This window comes from Phyllobates terribilis, unplaced genomic scaffold (assembly GCF_046119375.1).
Source record: "Phyllobates terribilis strain yellow unplaced genomic scaffold, ASM4611937v1 Scaffold_13__5_contigs__length_258822181, whole genome shotgun sequence".
In the NCBI taxonomy this organism is placed as follows: Eukaryota; Metazoa; Chordata; class Amphibia; order Anura; family Dendrobatidae; genus Phyllobates; species Phyllobates terribilis.
The window spans coordinates 160,580,014-160,600,890 of NW_027362773.1; the positions used below are offsets into that span (position 1 = coordinate 160,580,014).

General features: G+C 49.0%; 1 protein-coding gene across 2 annotated transcripts in view; it reads left to right on the forward strand.

The window, feature by feature from the left end:
- The window catches only part of CSTPP1 (centriolar satellite-associated tubulin polyglutamylase complex regulator 1), a 154,493-nt gene that overhangs the window by 29,617 nt on the left and 103,999 nt on the right, over positions 1–20,877 (forward strand). The window contains exon 2 of one of the 2 annotated variants that reach the window (XM_073659555.1): positions 5,266–5,368. The exons of the other annotated variant lie outside the window; for it this stretch is intronic. Within the exon in view, the coding sequence (XP_073515656.1) occupies positions 5,266–5,368 (103 nt within the window). The remainder of the gene's footprint in view (positions 1–5,265; positions 5,369–20,877) is intronic. 2 annotated transcript variants of the gene reach the window in all.

The window sequence follows — 20,877 nt, forward strand, 5'->3', positions numbered from 1 at the left end:
ATCGCCTCTTGGCTCGCGGTAAAGCTTCTTAAGGGATTATTCCACCTACATGATCTCCTTAACATCCAGAATTGATGGAGAGCCGTCTGCTAAGCGATGTTCTTTACATGAGTATGGCATATTGCAAGGATTGTCCATAAATGTTCGGTGAAGATCTGAGCTTTGGGACCATCTGTGGCCATGAGCATAGAAGGAGCTGCACAGGGGTCTCATCACTTTAAAGGGATTGTCCATTTACATTACTTTAAAATACCAAAGTATACAACTTACTAATAGAGTTCAGTCATTAAAGGTGTCCCGATCAGAATATATCCGCACAGTTCAGGGTCCCGGCTGCTCGTTTTCAGGGGAGTGTTTCTTGTGCAGACACGCACGCCATCAGCTCTTCATGAAGGGGGCTGGATGACTGCTCACTCCAAAGCTTAAACCGCCCCCCCTATGTCTATGTATCGGATGTGACGGAGAAATGAGGCTGACTTAGCCAGCCCCCTTCACACACACAAAACTGATGACGTGTCCCGTGTTCAGCACAAGGCGGACGAAGGGGTGCCAAGACCCCGGATCACCTTTGATAGTGGAACTGTATCAACGGATTGTATAAATTTACTATTTGAAGCATATTTAATTATTTTTCCAGCTGGACACCCCTTTAACTACCTGTACAACTTCCTTAGTCCAAGGATAGTTGGGCTCCCACCAATAAGATAACTTTGATATCTCCTAGCAATATGTTGTCATATTATATTGTGATAAAACCCTTTTAAAGGGGACCTGTCATTCATCATAAATATGTAATTTTCGTACCAGATGTAAATGCCGCCGTTCTCCTGAATCCGGCGATGTTTTTCTTTTGTTCCTGCGCCTCTCCGTTCCTGAGATATGGTCTCTCTTTTCCCAGTATACAAATCTAGTCTTGTTACTAAGTGGGTGTGGTCCCCATGAACACGCCCACAGAAAAGATTTGCGGACCACTCCCACTTAGCTGAAAAGATTCGATTTGCATACTGGAAAGAGAGGGCCATATCTCAGGAACGGAGAGGCGCAGGAAGAAAAGAAAAACATCGCCGGATTCAGGAGAAGAGCGGCATTTACACCGGGTAAAGTAATTATGTATTTATGGCGAGTGACAGGTCGTCTTTACACCACATCTTTCTCTTCTCTTTGTCATATTAACCCTGTATTGTGTACAAAGATGTAAACCTCTTTACGTCAAGTCATGGGAAATGCGTTCAGCGCACAGGATTGTGACCGCCCTGATAGTGAGTGGATGATGGGCTGCACATTTAACAATTTATGAAACGTTACAGGGTTAACACCATGTGATTAAAGCTTTAAAGGGCCAGGCGCTCCGAATAGGAAAGTGTCAATATTATTTTTTCCTCTTAAGTGGCTGCTTGTGATTTAATGGCCCGGGTTGGCTATGAGGGAATTGTGTGTGTCTGTAATTTATTACATGGCAGGAAGGTTTGCAGGTCATGCAAATATGTAGGTCACTTAGCTCAGTAAGTGATACTTGACAGTGCCTTGTGGCCCACGTGGAACGAATCGCCGGGGGGCAACGGCTGGAGAACAAGAGACCGGTATGAAATAACAAAAATAACAAATGTGGTGAATATTGGCCAAGAAGCAGAATAGTCATTAAGATTTATTTTCTTACCTTTTTCAGAAAGTTTTCTACATGGTTTCACATTGCATGGTGGGGTCACAGGAGAAAAACATGTGCGAGTTATTCCACCCACTAGGACGTCATTGCTTCGTCTAACATCCACTTGAAGCTAGCCATATACCGCCCCACGCTGAGTTTTTAGGGGTTCTGCTCTGTGCCCTCAGGTCAGTGACCTGGTGGTTAGACTTTAGGAGCAATGCTTTTAGATGAGAGCAGCGATGGAGGCCACGTACCTGAATACTAAGGTTCTGCTCTATCCATGCAACCTGAGCAGCAGTCGTATGGGAACCCCGGCAAGTGTTAAAGGGGCATCCTTGTTTCTATATGGATACATGATAATCGTTAGATCAGACCCCACTAATAACCATTACCATATACCTTTTCTCACATCTCACCTGGTGAGGTGGATCCACAAAGTCTCTGGTCCGGATGAGCAGGTCTTAAGCAGTATGGCCAGGTGACACCGGAGCAGAGTAGTTGTTGATACTGTAGTATCAGGGATGGAGCTGAGCTGGTGCAGTGCAGATAGACATAGCAGAACTGAGGAGCTGAACTGAGGTTGTGAAGCATAGGCTGTAGCAGAGCTGAGCAGTGGTGCTGGAGTATTGGGGACTTGGATGTAGCAGAGCTGAGCAGTGGTACTGGAGTATTGGGGACTTGGATGTAGCAGAGCTGAGCAGTGGTGCTGGAGTACTGGGGACTTGGGTGTAGCAGAGCTGAGCAGTGGTACTGGAGTACTGGGGACTTGGGTGTAGCAGAGCCGAGCAGTGGTACTGGAGTAGTGTGGACTTGGATGTAGCAGAACTGAGTACTCTGGACTTGGATGTAGCAGAGCTGAGTACTCTGGACTTGGATGTAGCTGAGCAGTGGTACTGGAGCACTGGGGACTTGAATGTAGTAGACCTGAGCAGTGTTACTGGAGTACTGGGGACTTGGATGGAGCAGAGCTGAGCAGTGGTACTGGAGTACTGGGGACTTGGGTGGAGCAGAGCTGAGCAGTGGTACTGGAGTTCTGGGGACTTGGATGTAGCAGAGCTGAGTACTGGGGACTTAGATGTAGCAGAGCTGGGTACTGGGGACTTAGATGTAGCAGAGCTGAGTACTGGGGACTTGGAAGTAGCAGAGCTGAGTACTGGGGACTTGGATGTAGCAAAACTGAGCAGTAGTACTGGGGACTTGGATGCAGCAGAGCTACCTACTGGGGACTTGGAAGCAGCAGAGCTGACTACTGGGGACTTGAATGCAGCAGAGCTGACTACTGGGGACTTGAATGCAGCAGAGCTGACTACTGGGGACTTGGATGCAGCAGAGCTGACTACTGGGGACTTGGATGCAGCAGAGCTGACTACTGGGGACTTGGATGCAGCAGAGCTGAGCAGTGGTACTGGAGTACGGGGGACTTGGATGGAGCAGAGCTGAGTATGGGGGACTTGGATGGAGCAGAGCTGAGTACTGGGGACTTGGATGTAGCTGAGCTGTGGTACTGGAGTACTGGGGACTTGGATGGAGCAGAGCTGTGGTACTGGAGTACTGGGGACTTGGATGGAGCAGAGCTGAGTACTGGGGACTTGGATGGAGCAGAGCTGAGTACTGGGGACTTGGATGGAGCAGAGCTGAGTATTGGGGACTTGGATGGAGCTGAGTACGGGGGACTTGGATGGAGCAGAGCTGAGTACTGGGGACTTGGATGGAGCAGAGCTGAGTACGGGGGATTTGGATGGAGCAGAGCAGTGGTACTGGAGTACTGGGGACTTGGATGGAGCAGAGCTGAGTACGGGGGACTTGGATGTAGCTGAGCAGTGGTACTGGAGTACTGGGGACTTGGATGGAGCAGATCTGAGCAGTGGTACTGGAGTACGGGGGACTTGGATGGAGCAGAGCTGAGTACGGGGGACTTGGATGGAGCAGAGCTGAGTACGGGGGACTTGGATGGAGCAGAGCTGAGTACGGGGGACTTGGATGGAGCAGAGCTGAGTACGGGGGACTTGGATGGAGCAGAGCTGAGTACGGGGGACTTGGATGGAGCAGAGCTGAGTACGGGGGACTTGGATGGAGCAGAGCTGAGTACGGGGGACTTGGATGGAGCAGAGCTGAGTACGGGGGACTTGGATGGAGCAGAGCTGAGTACGGGGGACTTGGATGGAGCAGAGCTGAGTACGGGGGACTTGGATGGAGCAGAGCTGAGTACGGGGGACTTGGATGGAGCAGAGCTGAGTACGGGGGACTTGGATGGAGCAGAGCTGAGTACGGGGGACTTGGATGGAGCAGAGCTGAGTACGGGGGACTTGGATGGAGCAGAGCTGAGTACGGGGGACTTGGATGGAGCAGAGCTGAGTACGGGGGACTTGGATGGAGCAGAGCTGAGTACGGGGGACTTGGATGGAGCAGAGCTGAGTACGGGGGACTTGGATGGAGCAGAGCTGAGTACGGGGGACTTGGATGGAGCAGAGCTGAGTACGGGGGACTTGGAAGTAGCTGAGCAGTGGTACTGGAGTACTGGGGACTTGGATGGAGCAGAGCTGAGTACTGGGGACTTGGATGGAGCAGAGCTGAGTACGGGGGACTTGGATGTAGCTGAGCAGTGGTACTGGAGTACTGGGGACTTGGATAGAGCAGAGCTGAGTACTGAGGACTTGGATGGAGCAGAGCTGAGTACGGGGGACTTGGATGGAGCTGAGCAGTGGTACTGGAGTATTGGGGACTTGGATGCAGCAGAGCTGAGCAGTGGTACTGGAGTACTGGGGACTTGGATGCAGCAGAGCTGAGCAGTGGTACTGGAGTACTGGGGACTTGGATGCAGCAGAGCTGAGCAGTGGTACTGGAGTACTGGGGACTTGGATGCAGCAGAGCTGAGCAGTGGTACTGGAGTACTGGGGACTTGGATAGAGCAGAGCTGAGTACTGAGGACTTGGATGGAGCAGAGCTGAGTACTGGGGACTTGGATGGAGCAGAGCTGAGTACTGGGGACTTGGATGGAGCAGAGCTGAGTACTGGGGACTTGGATGTAGCTGAGCAGTGGTACTGGAGTACTGGGGACTTGGATGGAGCAGAGCTGAGCAGTGGTACTGGAGTACTGGGGACTTGGATGGAGCAGAGCTGAGCAGTGGTACTGGAGTACTGGGTACATGAATGTAGGAGAGCGGAGATGATGGCATTGAAGATACAACTATTGGCAATCATCTGACTATCTTCATTAATGCCATGGACCTGGAATGGAGGGGTACATGTGCCACATTTTTTCTTTTTTTTTTAAAACTCCTCCTGGCAGCAGAGACACAAGTCCCCCTATTCTAGCGATCGGTGGCGATCCTAAGACTAATCTGACAATTATCACCTATTCAGTAGGTGATGATTTGTGTAGACACCCACGTTCCCCTATAGAGGCAGAGTAGCAGGTGAGATGAAGCTGTACTCGGTATGTACGGCCGCGCCGGGTTCTCCATGGTCGCTCCTTGTAGTCGCAGCACTCAGACCCTGAGCTCCGCTTAGACGCCGGCATGGAAAGTCATTGACTTCTGGACATGTGGAATTTTGTGTTCTGGGTTATGGAAATAATAGCACATCAGTAAATCTGTCCTGTCTGCTCTGTATTTCTGCAGCTCAGAGACACGTCCTGACCTACATGGAGGATGCGCTCACCCAGCTGCTCGAGCACAAAGATGAGGTTGAGCCCAGCAGCATCGCCAAGTTCTTCTCTGAGTAGTGAGTATTCCTCCTTTACTCCATATATAACACAACGCTGACAGTGTAAATCATGGAGCCACATTGTGTCTGTGTCCTCCGTCCTGTGGATGTATCACCATAAGGCTGAGCAAAGACTCAAAAGCCTTAACCAAAAAATGTTTAGACTGTATAAAATACGGCCGAGCTAAGAATATAGCTGAAGCCACAAATCTTCATCAACACCATGTGAGTCCAGATAAGCTCGTCTGCAAAACAAGGGAAATCGGCTCATGGCTCCTTCCAGAGCTCTCCTAGACGCAAGGAGCCATGTGGCAACCAGGAATCGACACTTCCAGGTCATAGGACCTATCGTCAAAAAACTGTGGTCGTGGAAGCGAGATGCTGCCCATCTTGTTAAGTGGGCTAGGAGAACTGACTGACAGTGGTGGGGTTTATACACCGGACATATCATCACCCAACTGGGAAGAAAAGTGGAGAACTTAAAGGGTGAGTCTCGTCTCAGCTCCGAGCTCAACTGTCTTCAGAAGTCCCATAGACAGTGAAGAGCTGCAGCGCGGAGTCCTTTCTAACGGAGCCCCGTTCTCTCTACCTTGGGACCCCCTCATGACTTGCTGAGGTCAGGGTAACCCTTTTAAATGTTCATTTTTAGATTGTAGGTTACATTGTGCTTGTACCAATAACTCCCGGAAGCTTCCCCATTCCGGGAATAAGTCCTAGTTCAGATTTCAACTGTAGACTTTTTGTGTATGTCCAACAGAAGTCTGCAACTTACCCCATTGTGTCGGCATTGGGTGGGATAGTAATCACCTATCCACATGGTAGTGGTAACTTTCTGATCTTTTGGGTTCCGTATAAAGGCCAAAAGCCCTCCGTCAGGTTGATAGGAGCCCTGATATGAAAGTCTGGTCCTCTTCCCCTAAGTGATAGCCATTAGCGTGGTCTGAACAGGGCGTACAATGCAGGTACATATCCGAGTGCTCCTGCCACATCTTGCACATATTTCCGCATCTGCCTTTATTTCCCTTCCAAGCCCTCTCCGTACTTGGATATGTTCTTCATGTTTGGCGCCATCGTTGGCTCGTTCATTATGCGCTTCTGTATCCCTCCTCTCATCTCTGCGCTCAGCGACATGATCCCAGCTCCCGTATCCCCCCTGGGGCTCGCTCGTCCCCTCTTCTGCTATGAAGGCTGGATTCCAGGTCAATTGTTTGATGTTCCCGCTCTCCTGCTTTCACCTCCAGGGCGTTGGAAGCATTTAATGATCTGCCGTTTACACGTTACACCAGGAGAAAAAGCGCCTTTTGTTCTAGTCAGTTCTTGAACTTGGGAAGGCATTGAAGTAGCTGGTCTTTTCAGAATTTTGGGCAGGTCCCCAGTTTTTTTTTTTTATATATTTTTTTATTTAGGTTGCTTATATAACGCCAAAATATTCTGCAGCGTTGTTCAGATTGTCGTCATTCGCCGCAATAATCATACTAACCTATCAGTATGTTCTGCCGAGTGGGAAGAAACCGGAGAACCCAGAGGTAACGCTCTCAAACTAGAGAAGAACATCGCCCATGCAGATATTCAACCGTAACGGACTGCCAGACGTTCCACCGTAATCTGTAGATTTTTTTTCTTTACAACTCGGTGCCTAACGGATTGGTCATCTCTGGTTTAGCAGCGATGGCCGGACATACGCAGTGCTCTTTCTGGTAGAGCTTGGAATTAAATTGGTCAGGATCGCTGGAGCGTTTCTGATGCGGCCAGCTTCCGTGCCGCTCCGCTCCCGATATGGCCAGCTTCCGTGCCGCTCCGCTCCCGATATGGCCAGCTTCCGTGCCGCTCCGCTCCCGATATGGCCAGCTTCCGTGCCGCTCCGCTCCCGATATGGCCAGCTTCCGTGCCGCTCCGTCCAGATATCGCCAGCTTCCGTGCCGCTCCGCTCCCCATATGGCCAGCTTCCGTGCCGCTGAGCTCCCCATATGGCCAGCTTCCGTGCCACTGAGCTCCCCATATGGCCAGCTTCCGTGCCGCTGAGCTCCCCATATGGCCAGCTTCCGTGCCGCTGAGCTCCCCATGTGGCCAGCTTCAGTGCTGCTCCGTCCAGATATGGCCAGCTTCCGTGCCGCTCTGCTCCCGATATGGCCAGCTTCAGTGCCGCTCCCGATATGGCCAGCTTGTGTGCCGCTGAGCTCCCCATGCGGCCAGCTTCCGTGCCGCTCCGCTCCCTATGTGGCCAGCTTCCGTGCCGCTCCGCTCCCTATGCGGCCAGCTTTCGTGCCGCTCCGCTCCCCATGCGGCCAGCTTCCGTGCCGCTCCGCTCCCCATGCGGCCAGCTTCCGTGCCGCTCCGCTCCCCATGCGCCAGCTTCCGTGCCGCTCCGCTCCCCATGCGGCCAGCTTCCGTGCCGCTGAGCTCCCCATGCGGCCAGCTTCCGTGCCGCTGAGCTCCCCATGCGGCCAGCTTCCGTGCCGCTGAGCTCCCCATGCGGCCAGCTTCCGTGCCGCTGAGCTCCCCATGCGGCCAGCTTCCGTGCCGCTGAGCTCCCCATGCGGCCAGCTTCCGTGCCGCTGAGCTCCCCATGCGGCCAGCTTCCGTGCCGCTGAGCTCCCCATGCGGCCAGCTTCCGTGCCGCTGAGCTCCCCATGCGGCCAGCTTCCGTGCCGCTGAGCTCCCCATGCGGCCAGCTTCCGTGCCGCTGAGCTCCCCATGCGGCCAGCTTCCGTGCCGCTGAGCTCCCCATGCGGCCAGCTTCCGTGCCGCTGAGCTCCCCATGCGGCCAGCTTCCGTGCCGCTGAGCTCCCCATGCGGCCAGCTTCCGTGCCGCTGAGCTCCCCATGCGGCCAGCTTCCGTGCCGCTCCGCTCCCCATGCGGCCAGCTTCCGTGCCGCTCCGCTCCCCATGCGGCCAGCTTCCGTGCCGCTGAGCTCCCCATGCGGCCAGCTTCCGTGCCGCTGAGCTCCCCATGCGGCCAGCCTCCGTGCCGCTGAGCTCCCCATGCGGCCAGCCTCCGTGCCGCTGAGCTCCCCATGCGGCCAGCTTCCGTGCCGCTGAGCTCCCCATGCGGCCAGCTTCCGTGCCGCTGAGCTCCCCATGCGGCCAGCTTCCGTGCCGCTGAGCTCCCCATGCGGCCAGCTTCCGTGCCGCTGAGCTCCCCATGCGGCCAGCCTCAGTGCCCCTTTGCTTCTGATGCTGCTATATAAGGCGTCTTTGCTTCTGCAGCATCAGGAGCTCACAGATCTGGTCAGCGGTGCAGCGACATTGCTGGTCTGAACTGTTAATTGCTCAGGAGCGCACCACCCCTGAGCAAGCAGGAAATCAGGGGGCGGAGGATCAGTGCACTCCTGACATAACAAGGCTGGAATAACCCTTCAACCCTCGTGGTGATCGCGGAGTTAAAAAAAATAAAAAAAAAATCAAAAAAAAAATCTGGGACCTCTATTTAGCAGCAGCGCCATAGGCAAGAAGCCATCCAAGTGCATTGTCACGCCCCTAGTGCACTTCCAGCATGATTTGCATATGGCTTCTGTGCTAGATTTCTCATGACGGTCACATCGGATCTCTAATAAATAGTTGTCTTTTTATTGGGGTCCAAGCACCTGTACAGTGGAAGCACTGCTGACATGTAAACCTGCTGAGAAGGTTTATCCACAGACTCCGCTGCTCTATCAGTACCGTGCACAATGAGCAGGTGCCGTCCTGAAGAAGACAGAACACAGGACTTTGTATTTACACTTGGTTTATGTCCTAGGCTCTTGGTAATTAGGAGGTTAATGAGATTGACCCTTCCCTATCCATGTTACAAGCAATATCCTGTAAACTGTTCCACAGACGACCCCTGGGAAGCCCCCCAGAGCCGGAGTCAGCCGCGTTGGGATCAGACACCTCGTGTGTTCCTGCCCTGACTAACCTCCCAGTGAGCGGCATGGTGGAGATCTCACCACGTATTCCTGATTAATTCACTTTTTTGGCAGTCTTAGGCTCGTAGAAGATGTATTCAGATGAGTATAGACAAAGGCGTCAGGGTTCCAGATTTTGTCACTTGTCATTTTTTGCACTAAAACTTGTGACATGCCGCTACTTTCCGCCATTTTTAAAATCTTGATCAATTCTTTCATGAATTGCGACTTTTTAAAAAAAAGTTCCAAAAATGTCACATTTCTTTCTCCCATAAGGGGGGTGGCGAATCATGGGGAAAAAAAAACCCCGCTTTAGACAGAAGTGCTAGATCTAAAGGTGAAACGTGGCGTTTCTTCCTGCACTAGCTCTATAGCCAAAGACATACTGATAGGGAATGTAGATTGTGAGCCCCAATGGGGACAGCAATGATAATGTATGTAAATCGCTGCGGAATATCTTGGCGCTATATAAAAATAAAGATTATTATTATTATAGCCAGAGATCTGTAAGTAGGTGCCCTTAAAGGGGTTGTCCATTACTTCGCTATTGACCACCTGTCTTTAAGAGACCCGACACCCGCACCAATCAGCTGTTGTCAGATCTGGCAGCGCTCGGTAGTAATGATTGTGCGAAGCCGGAACAGTACAACTCCATACGCCATGTTGTGGCTGTTCCTGGTACTGCAGCGCGGCTCCAATTGAAGGGATTCGGATCTGAGCTGTAGTACCCGAGAACGGCTGCTTTGTGCTCTGCTTACATCCTGGTGATGTAGACTGCATGAGCCGTGGAGCTCACTGATTGGCTGCAGCGGTGATGTGACCTGTCAAACGTGATGTCACTACTGCAGCCTAAGCGCTGAGATCAGAGCAGCTGGACCTGGGGAGGGTGACAACTTTTTATGATTTTGTTATTTTACATTACAGGAAAAATTTGGAATTTACTAAAAGTGAACAACCCCTTTTTAACGATTGTTTTTGTCCATACAGTTTGCATCGCCCTGTAGTCCAGCGCTGATCGACTTTGTACATCAGGCCCAAACCTCCCGGGCTTTAGAGTTATTTTGGGTGGTGACGCGTTTCAGTTACTTTGTGCCGATCATGAGATCTGATGTTACATTCTGACCGGATCCAGTTACATTCACATTGTGGCAGGAAATATGTCTGTGTTGTGCAAACCAGGAATTTTCTGACTTTTATCAAGTCATACTGAGTAGGAGAAGTGATCCTGCAGTCCCATGTAAACCTGCATTATATATTCTGGCTACTAAAGAGCAGTTTTTTTCTAAGATCGACTTCCGTCATTTAGGATCCTGGACTCCACTGGTACAAAGAAAGATGCTGTGCTGCTTTATAAGTGATTGCAATCACTGGTCATTCACCCCTTGATTCATTCATTCATTCATTCATTCATTCATTCATAATATTGGACATTTAAAGGGAAACTTTTAATACAGAGGCCAGTGGAACGGCTGTATAGGTCCGAGCACAACAATAAAAGTATCATCTTTCTTGCGGTGAGCCGATGAGCCAGCGCCGAGATATGAAGCCTTGAAGCCACATGCAAATTAACTTGGAAGTGCACTGGGGGTGGTTCAATACACTGACACGCCCCCAATGCACTTCCATGCTGATTTGCATGAGGATTCAAAGCTCGACTTCTCAGCGCTGGCTCATTGGATCGCCACAAGACAGGTATCATTATTATTGCCGTTCTACGTCCTATGCTGCCAGAGACCTAATTCTATTAGCAAAATCATCCTGACAAAGTAATGATTTGCAAGAGTCCTGCGTCTCCCCTTTTCCTTACATCCTGACGCCTTCCGTCTTGCAGCTTGAATGTCTTGGATCCTGATCTGCGCCTGATGAAGCAGATTGTGTAGATGCCACGGGGCTGAAGTGACAGCTGGGGTCTAATTCTCGGCATTCTGCTCCTTAAAACCCTTTTAGGAGTTTCTGTCCGTCTCGTCTGGCTGACATCAGCGAGAAGCGGATGTCTTATAATATGCTATGCTTCATTATTGATTTTAGGGTCCGTGACTGCAGTCGGAGGTTGTGTAGCTTCTCTACAAGCCCCCCTCCTTTCTTACCAGATATTTAGGAGGGTTTTTTGCCTCCCTAATATTCGACAGATGTGGGAGAAGGAGCGCACTCCTTACCCTCCAGAACATGCATTACATGTGTAAGATGCCATCATACTGGTGGGCTCAACATTGCCCTTCTTAAAACCGGGATCACAAAATATTATGTCTCATATACCCATTCTCTGTGTCCTTAAAGGGGTTGTGTCCTTAAAGGGGTCGTCTAGCCACTTGTGTACAAAAGAAAAAAAATAACTCTCGGAAATATGTAAAATGATACAAGAAGTATTCTCCCCTTACACCTTCCCTCGCTGCTCCTAGTTTCTCTGCCAGTCTTTGTACTTCCGGCTCCTTTTGGACATAGATGTGAACACTGCAGCCAATCACTGGCTGCTGCAAGGACATGTTGGACATCATTGACGTCGGTAATGGGCTGCAGTGGTTACATGTCCTACTTTTCTCTTCATTTGCATGGACCTATGACCTCTGCAGCCAATCACTGACTGCTCAGTCCAGCGAGGAGCTCAGCAATCATCAGAACAGGAGCGGCAGTTGATTGTCGATGTGATATTACTTCTGTTACTATTTTATACCTTTTTGTGTTTTAAAACTTTTTCAGTGGCCAGACTCCCCTTTAAAGGGGTATTCCCATCTCCAAGATCCTATCCCAATATGTAGCAGGTGTAATAATAATAATATTAGCAAATACCTCCAATTAGAAATGTTGTATAGTTTTTCTGATTCGCTATGTCACTTTCCCCATGTGCAGGACATTGCAGTAGCTTAGGTATCGATGGTTACAACCACTCGGTGACAGTTGCTAGTGGATACCTATGCTACTGCAATGCCCTGCACATGGGGAAAGTGACATAGCAAATCAGAAGGACTATACTACATTTCTAATTGGAGGAATTTGCTATTGTTATTATTATTATGCCTACTACATATTGGGATAGGATTTTGGAGATGGGAATACCCCTTTTAGCTGCATTTATAGCCTTCGTTAAGTTGTCAGGAGGCCTCTTATGGTCATTGTTCGCCCTTGTGGGTCATTGGCCTATGATGTGTATCATTGGACCCTCGTTAGTAGGCCACAATGCTGATCTTCTTGTCTTAGGTTAAATCCACAGGATCGGTGGTGACTTGCTGATACTGGAGGTCCACGGAACCGGAGAACGGGGCTCTGAAATACCCCATTACAGTGGAGTGATAGATGCATGTGCCCCTCTGCTGAGACTGCCGGAGATAGCCTAGGAAGCCTAGGGCAAGGCCTTAAAGTGGTTGTTTCATGTTCTTTAATGAGTAAAATTGTAAAGTGAAAACAAACAACTTGTCTTTACAAAGTTTCTTGTCCTTGATCAGCACTTGCTGGCTCTTACTCTTTGTGAGCGCTGCTCTGAAGCCCATGCTAGTTCCCCCACCTGTACACACTGCAGCGGCATCGGAGAGCGCACAGGTCGGGCAGGCGGCGTCACAATGCCGCGGATCCAATCTGTCATTAAGCCGGAGCGCAGCGTCCCCCGAGCAAGCAGGGAGGGCTGGGGAGTAGTGCGCTCCTGCACCTGAAGATGACGCAAGCAACAGGCCTTCAGAGAGACGGACACCCTTTGCTCAGTCCTCGGGAGGGTGAATAGTCCATGAGTGACTGACCACTTTAAATACGGAGATTATAATCTTCAGTAACCTTTTTTACAGCCTCTCTGGTGGTTAGGTGCCGCAGGGTCCAGATAATTGTATGCATGCACTTGAGTGAGTCCTGCATCCAGCAGGTGCGCGGCTCCTCTCCCCCAGCTGCGGTTGATCATGCGATCCGGTGCTTTTCCCCATACACCTGCCCTCCGGTGACCTGCGTGCTACCTCGCTCCCTCGGCGGCAGCATCTGCACAGACACATCCTCTTGGCTTTGTGTTCAGAGCTTATCGGAGAGAGGACTCTGCAGGGGAGGGAGGGCGGCAGTTTCAGCAGGTGCCTCTCTAGAAATCTGGATCCATGTAGAATTCTATCCCCAGGGCTATTTAAACAGTATTTGTTACAACCGGGGCTATAAAATAATTACATTGTTTCGTTTTAACTCCGCCGCCGCATTCCTGAGAAACTTGTATCTTTTCTTCCAGTGGCGTATTAATAGCGTCCGTTCAACTTCACCGGCCCGTGACCACATCAATCATCAGACTCCACCGATCACTGGCCACCAGAACAGTCCAAGGAATGATGCACCTCCTTCCCCACATTAAAAGCTCAATTTACACCAGGCCGATTTACTGTAGATTGTTTTTTTTTTCTCAGTCGATCACAGGCGAGAGGATGCGATTCTGCAAACCTCAGTAACAAGCTCCCGAAATTTACTGCAAGTTCTGCAAACTTCCATTGCAATTTTTTTCACAGAATTGTTCCAGATTTTTCTCCTTGACCTCAAGAGGGAAGAACATGTCTAGTATAATTATTATTCCTGCTAATTACCTGCAGAATTTCAAGTGAATGGAAATTCCATTTTTTTTTTTTTTTTTTTTTAATCTTCATGATACTTTGTCGCTGTGTTCTGCAGATTTCTTGGGGGATCTTTAATTGAGATGATCTGCAGCAAATCCGACGTGTGAACTTGCTCAAATACCACTTTCATTCCCCAATATATATATATTTTTAAACTTTTTTGTAAAACTTTTTAAAATACACATAAAGTCAACAGTCACGGAAAAGGGCGAGGATGTGTTTGTCTGTTAAAGGGTTTTTACCAAGTTTATAAGCAATCCTCTGTCCTTTTTAAGATTGGGGATAACTTATTGATTACTGAGATCACCTCAAATCCTGAGAATCCCCGTCTGGATCGAATAGACCTCCATTTATATTCTATGGGTCTACTAGAAATAGGTGAGCGCAGTACTCTGTCTTTAGGATTGGCAGAGAAAGCAATGTCATACAGAGGTGCACATGCTCGGTCCATGCTGCAAAACCCCAGCACATGCCGTGCAGCCAAAGATCACATATCTCATTCCTACAGCACCCCTTAATATTAGTGATTGTGACCCCAAAGTTACCTGCATGGCAATAGGTAAGCAGCAGAGATTCGGCAGGTCCGGACTTCTGATGACTTGTGTGCCATGGTAGCGTACAGATCGCAACACAACCACGTTCACTTTCATAGAGAACAAATGGAGTGGCGGTGCGCTTCATTCCCATCGTGCATTTCCATTCCCAGTTGTCGGAGCCGATCCACGAGTTATCACCTACTAGATAGGGTATATCTTTAATGAGGGGGATAAGCAATATGTGACTGTTATTGGAACCATGTTCACTTTCATAGAAAACGAATGGAGTGGCAGTGCGCTTCATTCCCATCGTTTATTCCCAGTGGTCGGCGCCGATCCACGAGTTATCACCTACTAGATAGGGGATATCTTTATTGAGGGGGGATAAGCAATATGTGACTGTTATTGGAACCATGTTCACTTTGATAGAAAACGAATGGAGTGGCAGTTCACTTCATTCCCAGTGGTCGGAGCCGATCCACAAGTTATCAGCTACTAGATAGGGGATATTTTATCATGGGGATAAGCAATATGTGACTGTTATTGGGCAGCGCATGTCATACAGGAGGCTCAGGAATGTTTAACCATTTCATAAGGAGATCAATGCATAGCTGTGTCAGGAGGAACAATGTCTCCCCGATGACAGGCGGCGGTGTACAAATACCTGTGATCGAAGGATGAATGTTTCTCTCCGCAGCCGTGCTTATGTAACTGAATGTATGATGAGTAACGTGGATTGTACGGCTCCCACATGTTCACATCCTACGGGTCAGCGCCCGGGTGCTGCCCCTTATTACCTGCTCGCAGGTATGTAGCTTCATGTTTGTTCGGACTTTTCCAGCAAGACTCGGCATGGATCCTCCCGGATAGGATGTGCCTGCCAAACCAGTAACCGAAGGAGTCCCAACACCCCGATAACCTCCGCCAACATCCATCCCGACTTCTATTCTATTTCCATCCCTTTCGGCTGTTTCCTACTAAGTCCTTCTTTCTTTATGGAGTGTGACCCTGAGGAGGGGACAGCGCCCGATGTCTCGCACACTACAATAGGAGGTTACCGCACACCCCGCTGGGTCGCCGCGATCAAAGGGATGTTCCCTTTTATTTGCTCGCTAAGTTCAGCTATCTGACAGCAGACCCCGTAGGCAGATGAGCAAAAGACCCTTTTAACTTACTGACCTCTTCAGGCCAAACAAAACCGGAGAAAGGGAGGATAAAGAGCTTTAAATGGCCCCTCTGTCACCGAAAGGGTCATGGCGGCATGGGGGAATTGTACATTGTCAGCCACAGAGTGGTTAAGCTTTTTCAAGCTATTGTCCGGCTCCATGTATTAGTGCGTGTCAGCACATACTGCGCACATACACTGTCACGGCGTGTTCTTCAGCATCGGCCGCATTGTAAGGTTTGTGTATATGGCAATTTTATTTGGCTAAATATTTGGGGGTTGTCCCAGGGGCATCCAGAACTATTTAAAGGGCTCAGACTGGGTGAAAGGAATTAAAGAAGTAACTCTCCATTACCGATCCCACACAGAACCGGTTCCGAGATCCACCCGATTCCTATAGATCTCTACTTCTTGGTCCGTCTCGTCACACCAGAAATGTAGAAATGTCCACTGTGCCAATCTACGGCTGAGCAGATAGCCGACTGAGCCAGTGATACTGGCACTCGCCACTCCTCCGCTCCTTGGCTTCTGGAGATTTGCAACCCCAATTCCAAAAAAGTTAGGTTACTGTGTAAAATGTAAAGAAAAGCTGAAAGTCGTGCATTTTACAGCAGGACAAAACTAGACCCCATACTGCCTCCATCACAGCAGCACGGCTCCGCAGAAAAAGAGTTCAGAGATGAACCCGCCGCTGTCCGGTCCAGGCTTTTCAGCCCCGAACTGTGGAGCAACATGTTTCGGACATCAGACAAGAAGGAAACAACGTTCCTCTTTAAAAAATCCAGCAATTGTCTCCACAATTGTCCAACATTTACAGACAAGAGAATATGTTACACAATTTAGACACGGTCTGGAGACAGTAGGGGAGACAGCCCGGGGACAGTAGAGGGGACTAGCCCCAGTGCAATGGTGGACACTGCCTGGGGAAAAAGACTAACATGGCCCGGGGACAATGATGGTCATGGCCCGGACACAATGGTGGATGCGACCTGGGCGCAATGATGGTCAAGGCACGGGCACAATGGTGAATACTGCCTGGGCAAAAAGATTAACATGGCCCGGGGACAATGATTGACATGGCCTGGGCGCAATAGTGGAGGGAACCCGGGCGCAATGGTGGACGCGACCTGGGCGCAATGATGGACAAGGCACGGCACAATGGTGGACACAGCCCTGGGATAATGGTGGCTGTGACCCGGGCACGATGGTGGACGCGGCCTGGGCACGATGGTGGACGCGGCCCGGGCACAGCTGTTCTGAAATGTGTCGCTGCCATCCATCAATTTGTAAATTACTCAATTTTTTGAAATAAAATGGAAAAATGTCCGAGGTTCACCTTCTGATCTGTTCTGTGTGATAAAGTATAGAGGTTAGAGATTTTCAGATCATTGCATTCTTCTTTACATTTTAAAAAGTGGCCCAACTATTTTGTATTTGGGGTTGTACCTTCTTAGTCCCACCTGTATACTCCGGAAATGGCTTGAAATGGCCTCTTCCTCAATCACTGGCCGAGTGGCTCTGCTGCAGCCAAGATCAACAGACATTTCCAACCTGTTGAGGTGGAATGTGGATAAGTGTTGGAACCAGATCCACGACGGAGGATCAGTGAGGGTGAGTATTACTCCCTAGTCCCGACCCTACAAAGCGAGAAGGAATGGAAATGTCAATCACTGGCTCAGGAGAGTCACCTCTGCAGCCAATCACTGGCTCAGGACAGTCACCGCTGCAGCCAATCACTGGCTCAGGAGAGTCACCACTACAGCTAATGAATGAATGGGTGTCATGACAAGACCAAGAAGTAGAAACTAGTGAGAACTAGATGGACATTAAACCAGAGCTGAGGGGGATCAGCGAAGGGGAGCGCTACTGCTTTAATTTTTTTTTAACTAGTCTGACTCCTTTTAAGAATATTTTTAGTCCTTGGATATTACTGGCTGGTGAGAGACCCTCGCGCAGATGTGGGCATCACGGGTCACCTGGAAACAAAGTGGTAATGCACCTATGTCATGTATATGTGGTTCTGTCTTTTCTATAGCTCCCTTCCTTCTGTTCCTATTCTTCACTGCTTTTGTCAGGTCCCCATAGATTTTAGACGATCACCGTTGGTCCCAGTGATAAAGCCTGGGGTTATCTACCATGGATCCTTGTAACAAAAAAAAAGATCTGTACAAAGTGGATTTTTCTTTAAAGGTATCCAAACCAACCAACCGGGCAAGAAGCTTTGTGACCTTTATAGAGAGAAGATTTGGGCATCGACCTTGCAGTAGGACTTGCTCTCACCTCACGTGTCACCCCCTGTTTTGCCAGGGTTGTATTTGATTGTTTAAATGTCGATACTCCAAGTGACCAAAATACCAAAAAATTCACTTTTCCGAGTTTGGAGAATCCAGGACGTCGTTCCCGAATTCTCTCTTCTGTAGCGGTCGATTCATCTTTGTGCTTTTCACCTCCGCCTGTCTCGTTATTGCAGATTTGTTGGGTTTTATTATTTTTCTTTTCATCTTGTGAGCATTGAGCAAGGTGTTTTTTTAATCTTTTTTGTTAGTCCTTGAGGGAAATCTCTGAATAGGACGCTGCTTTTCTTCTAAGAGAGTCAGTCAAGACTTGTTGACTTGGCACAGGTATAAGAAAGGGGTTTGAGTCGGGGTGGTACCTGGCATCTTATGACCTTTTCTGTTACTTGTCTACAGGTTTTTGTGATTGCTTAAACGTTTCTCCTGCCCTGGCACACTGCCCGTACCTTATTTTGAAACAGCCGGAGACAATGATGCTCATTGAAATGTGTCTCTCTGGAGCTTCAAAGGCCACGCTGTACATACAGTGCTCGTGTTTCATGGCCGCTCGATCCTCTCGTGCCATACATCCCTGTGTACTCGGCAGCGCTGGTGTCTAGTCACGTAGGATCGGCACCCTAAGTGGTGTACGCCTCTAAAATAAAAGAAAGATCTGACATTGCAGACCTGACTACTAGGCGGCAACCAATAAACCACTACCTAATAACTATCCTTTAGTGCTGCTTACTGGCACTACTTCCAACAGTATTATTCCCAACCAAAAGTTCATTTTGTGAATGTGAATAATCATTACTGGTATGGAGTATATTTCTGGCCTAGAGACTTAGTCTCAAAAGCTGTGTGATAGATGAAAAACTCCTAAAGGGGTTTTCGAACATCCCAACTTTTTTCTAATGACAGACTAATGACACCTTCGCACTGAATTTTTTTTTTTTTATCGTTAATTTGCTTTCTAACAGCAAATCTAAGCAAAATAGTCTTTACAAACAAGTTTCCTACCATATTATTATTCCAGAGTCCTTTACTTAGTTAGGTGGACTCCAAAATCTGACACAAATCTGTTGGAGCTCTGCTCTTGACTCTGACAGCTCTTAGTGAAAAGCACATCGAAAGGAAATCACTCCAGGAATGAAGCTGTGCTGATACATGAGTCCTAGTGAAGACAATAGTATCTTGGACACACCAGCTTCTCATCCAGCCTGTATTACTGGGATAGACACACAGACCTCACATCCAGCCTGTATTACTGGGAGGACACACAGACCTCACATCCAGCCTGTATTACAGAGAGGCCACACAGACCTCACATCCAGCCTGTATTACAGAGAGGCCACACAGACCTCACATCCAGCCTGTATTACAGAGAGGCCACACACAGCTCACATCCAGCCTGTATTACAGGGGAGGACACACAGACTTCACATCCAGCCTATATTACAGAGGAGGACACACCGACCTCACATCCAGCCTGTATTACTGGGATAACACACAGACATCACATCCAGCCTGTATTACTGGGATAGACACACAGACCTCACATCCAGCCTGTATTACTGGGATAGACACACAGACCTCACATCCAGCCTGTATTACTGGAATAACACACAGACCTCACATCCAGCCTGTATTACTGGGAGGACACACATCCCTTACATCCAGCCTATATTACAGGGGAGGACACACAAACCTCACATCCAGCCTATATTAAAGGGGAGGACACACAGACCTCACATCCAGCCTGTATTACTGGGATAACACAGACCTCACATCCAGCCTGTATTACTGGGATAACACACAGACCTCACATCCAGCCTGTATTACTGGGAGAACACACAGAGCTCACATCCAGCCTGTATTACCGGGAAGGGACACACAGACCTCACATCCAGCCTATATTACTGGGAGGACACACAGACGTCCCATCCAGCCTGTATTACTGGGAGGGACACACAGACCTCACATCCAGCCTATATTACAGGGGAGGACACACAGTCCTCACATCCAGCCAGTATTACAGAGAAGGACACACAGACCTCACATCCAGCCTGTATTACTGGGAGGGACACACAGACCTCATATCCAGCCTGTATTACTGGGAGAGACACACAGACCTCACATCCAGCCTGTATTACTGGGAGGACATATATAGACCTCACATCCGTGTATTACTTAGAGTGTGTGTGTAAGGAGCCACATCCATCACATCCAGCCTGTATTACTGGTAGTAATAGCATCCCCTTTAAGTAACCCCTTTTTAAGCCTCAGGATGACAGCTAAACTGTCACTGGTTCTTCAAAATCAAACTCTGATGGTTAAAAAGTGTAAAGCAAGCACTTCTGTCCCTTTTTTAGTTCTTTCCGGATCCCAGTTATGGGCAGCAATGTGTCACATTTGCAGCCGTTTGCCACAAATGTGTGTGTATATGGTAAAATCCCAATCAGAATGATGTTTCCGATGGTTGTGGTGCAGAGCGTTTTTGTTCCCATGTTTTTTTTCAGAATTGCCGGGTGAATCATACTTATTTCTGGATGTTTCCTAGCGAGCCTAGACAACTGCTCCTCCACTCAAATTATATGTATGTGTAATTTTCCTTCCATTTCTGGGCACGGTTTACTTCTATATGTTTTTCTTGAATGTCATAACAACCTGTTTAGTCGGTGAATGCTTCCAGATGCTTCGAGATTTCTGTAAACACGTCTCGCATCCAAACTCTGTCTTCACTAATATGCTTCGCCGGTAGTATCTGTTCGAGCACCGCCAGCAATGGTCGGGGGTCTGCCGGCTGAAATGCATCTCTACATGGTGGGTCTTCTGAGGTTGTGAAGGGAATGTAAATGTTATGCAAATGAGGCTACAAGTGCACCAAGGGCGGGAAAGTTCCCATTTGCATGATTGCTATTTAGCTTTACCCCCATGTGTTTTGATTGAGGTCTGTTCCGCAGTGAAATGTCATGCGCCAGGTTGTCCCAGCGCACGCACAGTCGTCTTTTTTTGCTGTGGGTAAAGGCTTCACTGATGTAATACACATTAAAGGTAACATTCACAGAGTTATCCTTAGGTCATGAGGAAAGCTCACCTCC